Consider the following 14,466-nt stretch of genomic DNA (forward strand, 5'->3'; position numbering starts at 1 on the left):
ACATAGATAAATGTAATGAAGCCCACCTGCCCACATCGCTCTAAAACATTTTTATTAAGGGGTCAAAATTAACTAACTAAACCAGACAAATTAGCTGGGAATAAAATACCCAAATACTTAATGCCCTGTTAGGGCAACTAGAAGGCGCCTGGCTGAAAAGCTGTTACTGGGCAGTACACTGCCAGAGCCAAAGCTTCGCATTTAGACCAATTAACTCTTTATCCTGAGAACATTGAAAAAGAATGAATAATTCTGTGGAGGCAAGGCATAGATCTAGTAGGGTCAGAGACGAATAATAAAATATCATCTGTGTAAAGCAAAAGCTTATGCGCCACACCTCCCACCACTACCCCCGGAAAATCATCCTCCTTTCTTATCGCGGCTGCTAATGGTTCCAGGGCAAGACAGAACAATAATGGGGAAAGAGGGCAACCCTGCAGGGTGCCCCTATCTAGATTAAAATAATCTGAATTTAATCCATTCGTTTGTACCGCCACTACCGGACGACTATAAAGTAACTTAATCCAACCAATAAAAGTATTCCCAAACCCGTACGTTTCCAAAATCCAAAAAAAAAACCCATATCAATAGTCTTTTCGGTGTCAAGTGAGATGGCAGCGACTGGAGTCTGATCATTCGCCACTGACCACATGATATTGATGAAACGCCTAATGTTATCAGAAGAGCTACGGCCCCAAATAAACCCCACCTGATCTATATGTATAAATGATGTCATAACTTAACCGGTTAGCCAAAATTTTTGACAATATTTTAACATCTAGCTGGGTCAGGGAAATTGGACAGTAACTCTTATACTCGCTTGAATCTTTGTCCTTTTTAAGAATCAGCCTGATCCGGGCTTGCGTCATGGTTGGCGGAAGCTTTCCATTCTTTAAAGATTCCGTAAAAACTTCTAACAAAAGAGGAGCCAGTTCTGTAGCATAAGATCTAAAAAACTCAGCGGCAAAGCCATCTGGCCCCAGAGACTTGCCTGTAGGCAAGGCCTTAATTACCTCGCCAAGCTCCTCCAATGTTATCTCAGAATCAAGAGAATTGTTTTGCTCAGCCATCAGTTTAGGGAGTTCTGATGGTTCCACAAAGTTTCTAATATCCTCATCAGTAGACGAAGACGTGGAACTATAGAGATCAAGATAGAATTCTTTAAAAGCATTATTAATATCAATGGCTGAGGTAAATATTTCACCACCAGCAGATTTCACTTAGTGAATGGTAGAAAAAGACTCCTTGTTTTCTCTTGCCAGAAGTTTTCCTGCCTTGTCCCCTGACTCAAAGTATGACTGTCTTACCCTGAAAAGCCAAAACTCCACCTTCCGTGACAAAATAGTATTATATCTTTATTTCAAATGGGTGGCCATCAGTCGACATTTGGCACTTCAGCTCTGCCACGGCACTTTTAATATTCCCTTCCAACTCTACGAGTTCTCATGCTTTGGATTTTTTGGTGAATGAGGCATACTGTATGATCCGGCCCCTAAGAACCGCCTTAAGTGCCTCCCAAGCCACACCCACAGAGAATACTGAGGACCAGTTGGTCTCCATATAAACATTGATTTCAGCCTTTAACATTTGTTGGAATTAAAGTGCCAACTACAGTATGTGATTTCCTTTTCTCCATTTGTGGCAACACCTCTAAACACACCAGGGTGTGAACTGAGACTAAAATTTTTCCAATTGAGCAATCAACAGATAAAATGAGGGACTTAGATAAAAAAAAAAAAAATCTATTCTAGAATAAATCTTATGGACTGATGAAAAAAACTTAGTCCATACCAGATGGGTTCAAAAGTCTCCAAATATCCGTAAGACCAAGATTTTTACACATCCTGTGAAGCGTCAATGTTGCTCTAGGGGGCTTACACACTTTTGCTTCACTATGATCAAGGATTGAGTCCATCAAGAGATTAAAGTCTCCTCCCAATATTATATCATGAGGGGTGCCAGTGGCTTGCAACATCCCTTCAAGATCTATAAAAAAGCCCTGATCATCAACGTTAGGTGCGTAAATATTAGCCAAAATAAGACTTTGCCCCTGAATTTCTGCTAAAACAATAACGACTCTTCTTAATTTATTTTTAATCTGTTTGAGATATTTGAATTGTAGATGCTTACTTAGTGTAATGGCTCCCCTGCTCTTACTTGAGCCAGCACTAAAGAAATATGTCCACCCAATATCTTCCCAAAATTTTCATCTTCCTGCGGGGAAAGATGCGTTTCTTGAAGAAACACTATATCATGTTTGTTACACTCAAGAAGAGAAATAACCTTCCTTCTTTTTATGGGGTGCCCCAACCCATTCACATTCCACATGGAGAGAGACAATCCACTCATTAACATTTGACATTTTGACATAAGAAAAAATAGATTGTGTGTCAAAAACAAAATTATAAAGACTGCATTCCAACATTAGTGCAATAATCGAACCCCAAACTTCCCCTGAACCAAACAAACATAAGAAAAACGTGCACATTAATCCAGCACACAACAGCGCCATCTGTTGTTCATCCTTTTAATCTCAAGCAGTCCATGTATGCCTACGAGAGCCCACGCGACAACTTTGCTGTCGGATTGCTCAAGTCCGGTGTTTCTATACAAATTTTGAGACAGAATTACACAAAAGATAATCTATAAAACAAACTCCAGCCAATAGGTGGAATAAACACAAAGAACATGTAGATTCATCCACATAACTGTCCTGAAGGTGTGTTCCTCCATAAAACAAACTCCAGCCTCTAGGCCGAACCAGCAAAAGCAAAAAAAATAAAATGCGCTCAGATTCCTCGGACAGTCAAACGAATGTTCAGTGAGCCAGCCTATTCGGCTGCTACGTGAGTGCAACAAATGACCTAATCACTCCAGTGACTTGCAAGAAATACTCCACAAAACAAACTCCAGCCAACAGGATGCATAAGCACAAAAAATTTGCAGATTCAGCCATACAACTGTCCCGAAGGAGTGTTACTCCATAAAACAAACTCCAGCCGCTAGGCGGTACAAGCACGAAAAGAAACAAAAAAGGCAATCGGTTTCCTCGGACAGTCAAGTGGATGTTCAGTGAGTCGGTCCACTCGGCTGCAATGCGAGTACCACAAAATAACTTATTCAGTCCATTGACTTTATGAAGGACATTGCTTGCTGGGGACATGTTAATGTTTTACGGCCATCCTAAGCATCTACAGTTGAAGTCTGACATTTACATACACTTAGGTTGAAGTCATTAAAACTCATTTGTTAACCACTCCACAGATTTTATATTAGTAAACTATAGTTTTGGCAAGTCATTTAGGACATCTACTTTGTGCATGACACAAGTAATTTTCCCAACGGTTGTTTACAGACAGATTGTTTCACTTTTAATTGAAACAATTCCAGTGGGTCAGAAGTTTACATACAGTAAGTTAACTGTGGCTTTAAGCAGCTTGGAAAATTCCAGAAAATGATGTCAAGCCTAATTTAGCTTCTGATAGGCTAAAGTGTCAATTGGAGGTGTACCTGTGGATGTACTTTAAGGCCTACCTTCAAACTGCTTGACATCATGGGAAAATTAAAAGAAATCAGCCAAGACCTCCACAAGTCTGGTTCATCCATTGGAGCAATTTCCAAATGCCTGAAGGTACCACGTTCATCTGTACAAACAATAGTACGCAAGTATAAACACCATGGGACCACGTAGCCATCGTACCGCTCAGGAAGGAGACGCATTTGGTCTCCTAGAGATGAATATAGTTTGGTGCGAAAAGTGCAAATCAATCCCAGAACAACAGAAAAGGACCTTGTGAAGATGCTGGAGGAAACAGGTAGACAATTATCTATTTCCACTGTAAAACGAGTCCTATATCAACATAACATGAAAGGCTGCTCAGCAAGGAAGAAGCCATTGCTCCAAAACTGCCATAAAAAAGCCAGACTACAGTTTGCAAGTGCACATAGGGATAAAGATCTTACTTTTTGGAGAAATGTCCTCTGGTCTGATCAAATAAAATGGCCATAATGACCATTGTTATGTTTGGAGGAAAAAGAGTGACGCTTGCAAGCCGAAGAACACCATCCCAACAGTAAAGCACGGGGGTGGCAGCATCATCTTGTGGGAGTACTTTGCAGGAGGGACTGGTGCACTTCACAAAATAGATGGCATCATGAGGAAGGAAAATTATGTGGATATATTGAAGCAACATCTCAAGACATCAGCCAGGAATTTAAAGCTTGGTTGCAAATGGGTCTTCCAAATGGACAATGACCCCAAGCATACCTCAAGTTGTGGCAAAATGGCTTAAGGACAACAAAGTCAAGGTAGTGGAGTGGCCATCACAGAGCCATGACCTCAATCCAATAGAACATTTGTGGGCAGAACTGAAAAAGTGTGTGCGAACAAAGAGGCCTACAAACCTGACTCAGTTACGCCAGTTCTTTCTGGAGGAATGGGCTAAAATTCCAGCAACTTATTGTGAGAAGCTTGTGGAAGGCTATCCAAAATGTTTGACCCAAGTTAAACAATTTAAAGGCAATGCTACCAAATACTAACAAAGTGTATGTAAACTTCTTACCCACTGGGAATGTAATGAAATAAAAGCTGAAATAAATCATTCTCTCTACTATTATTCTGATATTTCACATTCTTAAAATAAAGTAGTGATCCTAACTGACCTAAGACAGGCAATGTGTTCTACAATTAAATGTCAGGACTTGTGAAAAACTGAGTTTAAATGTATTTGACTAAGGTGTATGTATTCTTCTGACTTCAACTGTGCTCTCAATTTGGCCGGGAACATCAGTGCAAAAGCGACCTTCCTTTGATGTAAGAGTTTCTTGCATTCCTTGAATCGATCACATTTCTCTCTTGTTGAATTCACAAAGTCTGGGAACAAGAAAATGCTGTGGTTCTTCCAAGAAAGCCTTCCTTTACTCCTCGCCTCGCGTAACACGAGATCTTTATCGGATGATCTCAGAAATTTGGCCAGAATTGATCAGGGCCTGTCTCCCTCAGCAAATCGCCGAGCCGGAACCCTGTGAGCTCGCTAGATTTCCAGCTTATGGCCTGTTATGTCGAGCAATCTCAGAAAGAGCCCGTCCAGGAATTTCACCATATCCTGACCCTCTTCAGCCTCAGGAATTCCAACAATATAGATGTTATTCCGCCGGCTATGATTCTCCATGTCTTCCAACTTCTCCCAGACATGCTCCAAATCCACCTTGGTCGCTAGCGGATTAGCAGATAATTCCCTCTCTGATGACTCCAGATAATCGATCTGTTTCTCGACATCCCCCACTCTTGTGACCACATTTCGTCTCCATGGCAGTGATCGATCAATGTATTACAGCAAGGTCCTCCAAGTCAGCAACGTCCTTCGTCAGCATTGCTGACGTTCAAAATTTCTTGCTGAATTTCCCTAATTTCTCTGACCATATCAGCTCCCTGGCTCGAGGCCTCCGCCGGGGTGTCAGCTTGAGCACGTAAGTGTCTTTTAATGTCTCCAGATCCCGAGGATTTTGAATTCTTTGACATATTGTCCTCCTAGAACAGTTATGGAACAGAGTATCAAATCTCACCGGTTTATGACATTGCTAGTGCTAAAACTAGCAAAGTGCGCAGAGCTCGCCGTTCACACATCCGAACCTCGCATGGCGTCACGTGACTCCTCCACACTTCAGCTTTAATCTCCCCACAGTAGTACTGCCACAGACTCTGGAGAGAACTACATTTATTTTACAATCTATAAGGAGGTCGTTTAAAGCAGCTCTATCCTTATCTGATATAATGACTTTTGGGAGCTTCTATTTTGAAATCACAATTTGAACTTTGATTGAAATGTGGTATGGGAAATTTTAGCTTCCCTTTCTTGTGAAAGGATCTTCATCTGGTATCAGAATGGTGATAATGACCTGACAGTCTCATATTACTCCTGGCTTTTAAAGAAAGGCAGCTCTAGACTAGATCTTTGTGTCTGGTACTGCCAGGCAGAGTGCCAGAGCCTATTCATTATTAGTGACTGGATGTTGTACACTATCAAATGTTAAGTTATTTGTCTGTTTCACAATTATTATAAGACAATGCTAATGAATGTAGTTTTATTTTTGTAGTTTAAACACCTTTTTTAATGTTTGTATACATGGCCGTGTTTGGAATGGAATGCTTTTGTACTGCTTACTGTGCAGTATATAAAATATTATGTGAAATAGTATGTAGTATGCAATGATAAATGTCTCAAACAGTAGAATGCTACATTGTCACATGACCTCAGTGAATGTTTAATTCAGTGAATAGTGTCCAGTTTTCTCTACAATAAACAGTTATTTTGCCAAACATTATATTTGTTTATCACATTTTGCAGTAGTACATGCAGCATACTACAAAATGTTATTAGTATCATGGTAGTTTGCCATTATCATACCCTACACTCACCGGCCACTTTATTAGGTACACCTGTACATCTACTTGTTCATGTGATTATGTAATCAGCCAATCATGTGGCAGCAGTTTAATGTATAAAATCATGCAGACTGGATCAGGAGCTTCAGTTAATGTTCACATCAACCATCAGAATGGGGAAAAATGTGATCTCAGTGATTTAGACTGTGGCATGATTGTTGGTGCCAGACGGGCTGGTTTGAGTTTCTGTAACTGCTGATCTCCTGGGATTTTCACCCATAACAGTCTCTAGAGTGTATAGAGAAATGTGCGTAAGACAAAAAACAACCAGTGAGCGGCAGTTCTGTGGACGAAAATGCCTTGTTGATAAGAGAGGTCAATGGAGAATGGCCAGACTGCTTCGAGCTGACAGAGACTACGGTAACTCAGATAACCCCTCTGTGCAACTTTACTAAGCAGAATGGCATCTCAGAATGCACAACACATCAAACCTCGAGGCGGATAGGCTACAACAGCAGAATACCATGTTGGGGTTGGGTTTTAAAGTTTGAATTTAAAATTCTTGTAATCTTATAACAGTTATTGGCTTTTAATCAACTGAATTACTTTTAAGTACATTACCTGGGGGGCCTTGGTAGCTCAGCGAATAAAGACACTGACTACCACCCCTGGAGTCACGAGTTCAAATCCAGGGTGTGCTGAGTGACTCCAGCCAGGTCTCCTTAGTAACCAAATTGGCCTGGTTGCTAGGGAGGGTAGAGTCACACGGGGTAACCACCTCGTGGTTGCTATAATGTGGTTTGCTTTCGGTGGGGCGCGTGGTGAGTTGTGTGTGGATGCCGCGGAGAATGGCGTGAAGCCTCCTCATGCGCTATGTCTCCGCGGTAACGTGCTCAATAAGCCACGTGATAAGATGTGCGGATTGACTGTCTCAGATGCAGAGGCAACTGAGATTCGTCCTTAGCCACCTGGATAGAGGCGAGTCACGTCACCACAAGGACTTAGAGTGCACTGGGAATTGGGCATTCCAAACTGGGGAGAAAAAGGGGAGAAAAAAAAAAAGATAAGTACATTACTTGGGTTACACATTCCTAAAATAATATTATTTATGTAGAATACATATAAAACATGAAATATATGTACTGTACATCTGAAGAGTCACTAACAAGTCATTGTAAGGGAGAAGCATGTGGATTTGAGTGTTTTTGTCTTTATAAGAAATATAGATATTATTTTAAATTTGCTGAGCAAAAGTTTTCTGTGAAAGTTTAAATAACTTAAAAAAATAAAAGTAAATAAATAGTTTGTAAATCAATAAAATAATAGTTTGTATGGATTACTTTTTGAGTAACTTACCCAACACTGGCCAGATAATAGAAATAAAGAAAAGGTTTAGCCTTTATATCCTGAAAACTAAATGGGCTATCTAATCAAACAGAGGTGAATTTTTGTCAACAGTGGATGAACTATGAGCTCTTGTATTGACAGTATCAGAATTGAACTGTAGCTTTGAGAGTGATGGAATTTAATATAGGCTTGATTTGAACGAACCAAACAAGTGCATCAGATATTCACTGTTTGTCTGATTTTCTCAGGTGGATAAGTACCTTTATCACATGCGGCTGTCTGAGGAGAACCTGATGGACATTTCAAGGCGGTTCAGGAGGGAGATGGATAAAGGTCTAGGCAGAGACACTAACCCGACCGCAGCTGTCAAGATGTTGCCCACCTTTGTCCGCTCCACACCCGATGGAACAGGTGATTTCACATCCTTTATCAAACATTACATGAGATTTAAACATTTAGAGAGGTAATAAAAGAATGAGAAATGTAGTCGTTCTTCTTCATAACAAGAACAGAAAGTACAGTTGATTATCCGTCAATGTTTACTGTGAACTTACCTGTTAAACTGAGCTACTAATCAGGGTACTGCATTAGATGTCAGGAAAAGACTTGGGCCAGAAACACACTTTACGCAAGTATGCAAGCGAAGATGCAAAATGGGTGAATAGTTACCTTCAGAAGTCTGTGCCTTTAAACTTAGTGTTATTATTGAGGTAAGTTGCTATAAATATATTGACTTTCTTATTTATCCAGTAATATTATCTGTTGCTGCAATTTTCCACAGAGTTAAAAGGAGTTAATATTGATCTGTTTTGGGGGCCTGGGTTGCTCAGTGGTAAAAGACGCTGGCTACCACCCCTGGAGTTCACTAGCTCGCTAGTCCGAATCCAGCCAGGTCTCCTAAGCAACCAAATTGACCCGGTTGCTAGGTCGCTATAATCCATGTGATCGATTATAGCGATCACATGGGGTAACGTCCTCGTGATCGCTATAATGTGGTTAGTTCTCGGTGGGGCATGTGGTGAGTTGAGCATGGTTGCCGCGGTGGATGGCGTGAAGCCTCCACACGCACTATGTCTTCGTGGCAACGGGCCACGTGATAAGATGCACAGGTTGACTGTTGCAGAGGCAACTGGGATTCATCTTCCACCACCCGGACTGAGGCGAATCACTATGCGACCATGAGGACTTAAAAGCACATTGGGAATTGGGCATTCCAAATTGGGAGAAAAAGAATAAATATATATGTTTTTTACCCACACCTATCATATCACTTGTGAAGACATGGAGATTTATGGATTACTTTTATGCTGCCTTAATGTGCTTTTGGAGCATTACAATTTGTCACAATTCACCTGAGCTGAAATATTCTTAAAAAATATTTGTTCTGCTGTAGAAAGAAAGTCATACATATCTGGGATGGCATGAGGGTGAGTAAATGATGAGAGAATTCATTTGTGTGAACTAACTGGAACTGAAACTGGAACCGTTTAATTCCTTACGATTACCATCACTAGCATTAGGCTCACATACTTTTTGCCTATATTTTGAACATGATATCTATTGCTTTGTCATTTAAAACCTTACAAATATATTTTTTGTGAAATATTTTGCCTAAAAGTATGCTTGTGCTTCCTTTAAAAAAAAAAAAAAAAAAAAAAAAGGTGCCAGTTTGGTATTTTATCTCATGCAGTGACATTGATACATTTTTATGTGTGTTCAAATACTTTTAGACCCATTGTGTGTAAACAACATTTCTAATCAAAATCCATCAAAATGGAATTCTAATGACGAAAAACCAATAAACAAACAGGCAAAGAGCAGCCAGGAGTAGAATATTGTTAGGATATTGTTGTGCAGAAATGTCGGAGGTCTGCGGGAGTCAGATTCCTAGCGGATCTAGTCAACATGGGTGTATAGTGTTGTCCTTGGCGTGACCCAGAACAAGCTAGCTTGCTGTTGAACACATTTCAATTATGACCTCCTTGTGTTGTGAGCTGAAGGAAATATTGATCCAGCTCTACAGGTGTGTTTTTATCACTGATCACTGTGTTGATGTTTTTGTGTACGTGTGTGTGTTTGTCCCTATGAATGACACCAAATCAGCGTGTTCCCTGGTGTCTGAGGGTGTTTTCCTGTGTGCACTCAGATGAGTCTCAGGCAGGGTGTGAGAACAATAACTGTAGTTGTGTTCCTAAAAAGAATGCCTTCATAGAGAATAGTAGTCAGCACTGTAGGCATGTGGGTGCACTAGGAAGTGTTGCCAAGGGAACTGATCTGCGAGACAAGGATGGGTGCACATCTAAATGTTTGCTGTGCTTGCTTACTCAGGAACGTTATTAACCTGTCATGATGTGATGGTTGGAGATATCGTTATATTTTCTGCCACTTTTCTTTTTGTACTACTTCCAATGACCATTGTTTTTCAGTTCTCCATTTCACTCTTGCAGAGATACTTTAGTTTTTTCCTCTTGTAATAAATAGCCTATAGTTTTAAGCAATTTTCTTCTCCAAAAATGCAAAGGTTCTTACAAAGGCTCCAATGCCTTTTCTCTGATGTCGAAAGATCTTTGCTGCGTTGTTGTTTTTATTTCAGTGTGCTAGGGCTGCACAATTAATCTAAAAAAATAATCGAGATTACAATTACAACTGCTGCAATTAACTAATCGTGAAGTTTCAACTACAGCATTCCACTTAGGTGTACTCAAATTACATTACGTTTTCTATTTAACATTTTTGGTCCGATGTGTATAAAAATGCAATTGCAAATCAGAGCCTTTTATACAGAATAACAAATACTTACAAAAACATTGTTTTTCTTGCAATTGAAATCTCATTAAGGCTACGTCCACATCAATCCAGATACGTTTGAAAATGGAATTTATCCTCTAAATGCTTTCCATCCACACTGCTGTTTTAGAGTGTTTTCCAAAAGTTTCTCATCCACACTGAAACGTATGAAACGCTTACATCCCCTTACTGCGTATGCAAAAAAATGTTCCACGTACGTTCTGATATGTAATTGTCCTAATGTTCCTTCGCCAGACAGCAATTCTGAGGAAAAGAGGACCCAGTTGCAGTGAAAACAAAAAGTCTTTACTGGCAAATGGCAAACAGAAAAGTTCTGAGTGAAATAACTGGGACTGTTAGGGACCCAGAGGAAAACAGTACCAACTGGCTGGAGGTAAGGCAGGCAGGAGCAACCCAAGGCCAGTAGCTTGAGGCAGGAGTGTGCAGAGAAAGGCAGTAAGGCTGGCCAGGGGTGAGGACCAGAGAAGCCAACCCAGGGTAACAGAGACAGACTGAGACAGGCAGAGGTGGTTACCAGCAGAGCTGAGCCTAGGCCAAACAATATCAGCCCGGGGATGGAACGGCAGTAAGAGCCAGACAGCGATCAAACACCGGGCAGTCTAGGTAGCAGGGCAAACGGAGAGAGATGTCAACCAGGCAGGGTAAGGAAAAACAAAAACATGAAACAGACAAGCCGACAGGATCAACAGACGTGGAGCTGGATGTCGAAAGCATTGAGGCAAACAATGATCTGGCACAGGACAACACATATGAGGAGATTAAATAGAGAGCAAACCAATCAGGGGAAAAGAGGAACAGGTGAGGCTGATTGTGGTGACAAGCAAACATGGAGATCACCCTTGCAGGGAAACCCCATGACACTGCCAGCACATGGCTGACAAAACAAAACACAAAAGGGGAGGGAAAAAAAACAAAAAAACAGACAGAACAAAACAAAACCTAAGCTGATCAGACTGGGGCCCTAACATTTATCTTGTAATAACACTATCAGTGGGTAGCAGGCACAACAATGCCACTACAACATGGGCTGCCATCTTAAGTGTTTCGGGTGCTAACAATAAAGTTAACAAAGTACGTTATGGCGTGAAATGACAACAAATGTCAGCGTTTTCCACTGTCCATACTACAACCATACGTACTAACACAAAGATGGTATTTTCATGACTTTTTCCTCACAGCCACCATATGTATGACCGTCAGCTGAACAAGGCAATGACGGTGAATGGAAAAACTCCAAGAAACATCCATCATTGCTTTTGATCTATATACCAGGTCTCAGGAAAGATTATGCAGCTCTGAAGTCAGCACAAATATAGTATTGCGTAGCCAGACCTTTGACTTAAACAGCAAAGGTCTAGGGTCTATCGCAGCTAACATTGACAAAGAATGTTAATGTCTCACTAAGGCAGGAAAAGCCATCTAACTGACATGTAAAGCGACCAGTCACTGCCGGGTTTGTCACCATACAAACCATAATAAAAGACCAGCATGGGAAAATAAGTCTCTGCGAGCGATTGCACAGAAAACACAGGAAAATAGTGGAAAATGTGTTGCGAGTTTAAGTACAGCACAGAACCTCATTAGAGTATTTCACAGACATAAGTAAACAAAGCAGAATATACAGCTCTGCTCATGGATATCCATTTGTCTTTCTGCTACGTGCCTCAAACCAAACGCTGAATATCTTTAAAAGAGTTGATGTGACTAACCTGGCAAACTTGGGCAATATCTGTGATTATTTCGTCCTCAAAAGCACTCATTGTATCAACACGGAACCTTGTGTACACGACTTGTGCTTCCACCTGGACTAGCGCAAACTAAGCTCTCGGAAATCCTGTAAAAGTCAGCCAGTCAGATATGGTCTGACTGGACTGAGAAAGCGTTTCAAATTTTGTGTGCTATAAGCATCAGACTGTTAATACACAGACTGTGGGCGTGCCGCCTGAGGCTGAGACTAGCACAAATATCGCCAGCCTTCGCCAGCTGAGGAAGTTCAACCTGCCACAGGAGCTGCTGACACAGTTCTACTCGGCTGTCATTGAGTTTGTCCTGTGTACGTCTATAACTGGCTGGTTTGGTTCAGCCACCAAATCAGACAGTAGGAAACTACAACGGACAGTCAGAGGATTATTGGTGCCCCCTGCCCACCCTCCAAGACCTGCACGTCTCAAGAGTGAGGAAACGTGCAGGTAGAATCACTCTGGACTCCACACACCCTGCCCACTCCCTCTTTGAAATGAACTACAGAGCACCGAGCGCCAGGACATCCAGGCACAAGAACAGTTTCTACCCTCAGGCCATTTACCACATGAACAATTAAACTGCCTTCAGCACTCCCATAGTGTAATAATATATAAATACCTGTATGTCATGTACATTTGTAAATTCACTCATATTTAATTCAATAAATGCACATACCCCTACCTTGCACATACATTACCACTTGCACATGTACATATGCCATTCTATGTTATATGTCCTATTTTTTTGGATGTCCATTTATAATCATACCTTGTTTTATATTGTGTGTCTCTCTGTAATGTTCTGTGTGCACTTGTTTCTCCTATCACCCAAAAAAAAAAAAAAACGCGTGAACACGTGTACGCATGAACACTTGGCAATGAAGCTCATTCTGATTCTGATCCCGATTCCGAATATTGCCAAAATTGACTTGACTACATTTACATATTACATCTACGATTCATTTCAGTTCGCCGACAAGTTTGGCGATAAGAAGCCATATAGCACTTATAAGAATAACTCTTACTGGTTGGGTTAATAAAAAGCAATATCACTTTATCAACATTTAAATGTTCATTAAATTCGCTGAGTTTTGTTGCATCCCACTTCTCAACACAATGAAGGTTTATGGGATACAAATATGGTGGTGTGGTCATAAAGTCACATTAACAGAAAATAAGCGTACTGTGCAGTAAACTTATTATATGCTGCAAAAATAGTGTATTATGCCATTTTAATAATATCCCTTGTCATCATTAGTGATAGACAGATATATCGGCCAGCGCTGCGTTTCCCAAAAGCACCACAAGTTGATTGAAGAGACCAATGCCGCCAGTGGTCTAATATCTCATACTAAATTGTTTCAAAAATTCAAACAAAATCTAACATAAAGCAAAGGCAATCTGAGTAAACACAAAATACAGTTTTTAAATGATAAATGTTATTTATTGAAGCAAAAATGTTATCCAATACCAACTGGGCCTGTGTGGAAAAAGTATTTGGCCCCTTAGTTACTAAATCCCCCAAATCTATGAAACTGCATTCATAATAGGGTTCAGCTGGACTAGACATGCCCAGGCTTGATTACTGCCAGCCCTATTCAATCAAATCAATATCTAAATAGAAATTTGTCAGCAGCAAGAAGTTGGCTAAAAGGTCTCACTCAGTAGCACACTATGCCAAGGTTGAAAGAAATTCCAGAAATGATGAGGAAAAAGGTGATTGAAATACATTAGTCTGGGAAGGGTTACAAAGCTATTTCAAAGGCTCTGGGACTCCAAAGAACCACAGTGAGAACCAGAAGTGGCAGACTTTCCAAAATTCCTCCAAGAGCACAGCGACGACTCATCCATCACAAAAAAGCCAAGGACAGCATCCAAGGAACTGCAGGCCTCTCTCACATCTGTAAAGGTCACTGTTCATGACTCCACTATCAGAAAGACACTGGCCAAAAATGCCATCAATGGAAGAGTGGTGAGGCGAAAACCACTGCTAACACAGAAGAACATTAAGGCTCGTCTGAATTTTGCCAAAATGCAGCTTGATTATCCTCAAACCTTTTGGGAGAATGTTCTGTGGACTTGAGTTGAAAGTGGAACTGTTTGGAAGACACGGGTCCCATTTCATCTGGTGTAAATCAAACACAGAATTCCACAAAAAGAACATCATACCTATGGTCAAGCATG

At 40.7% G+C, this 14,466-nt stretch overlaps 1 protein-coding gene across 1 annotated transcript in view; it reads left to right on the top strand.

Moving 5' to 3' along the window:
- Positions 1-14,466, top strand: part of LOC127427042 (hexokinase-2-like) — an 88,627-nt gene that overhangs the window by 13,328 nt on the left and 60,833 nt on the right. Inside the window, exon 2 of the mRNA XM_051674364.1 lies at positions 7,981-8,143. Coding sequence (XP_051530324.1) covers positions 7,981-8,143 — 163 coding nt within the window. The remainder of the gene's footprint in view (positions 1-7,980; positions 8,144-14,466) is intronic.

This window comes from Myxocyprinus asiaticus, chromosome 3 (assembly GCF_019703515.2).
Source record: "Myxocyprinus asiaticus isolate MX2 ecotype Aquarium Trade chromosome 3, UBuf_Myxa_2, whole genome shotgun sequence".
NCBI classification, from domain to species: Eukaryota; Metazoa; Chordata; class Actinopteri; order Cypriniformes; family Catostomidae; genus Myxocyprinus; species Myxocyprinus asiaticus.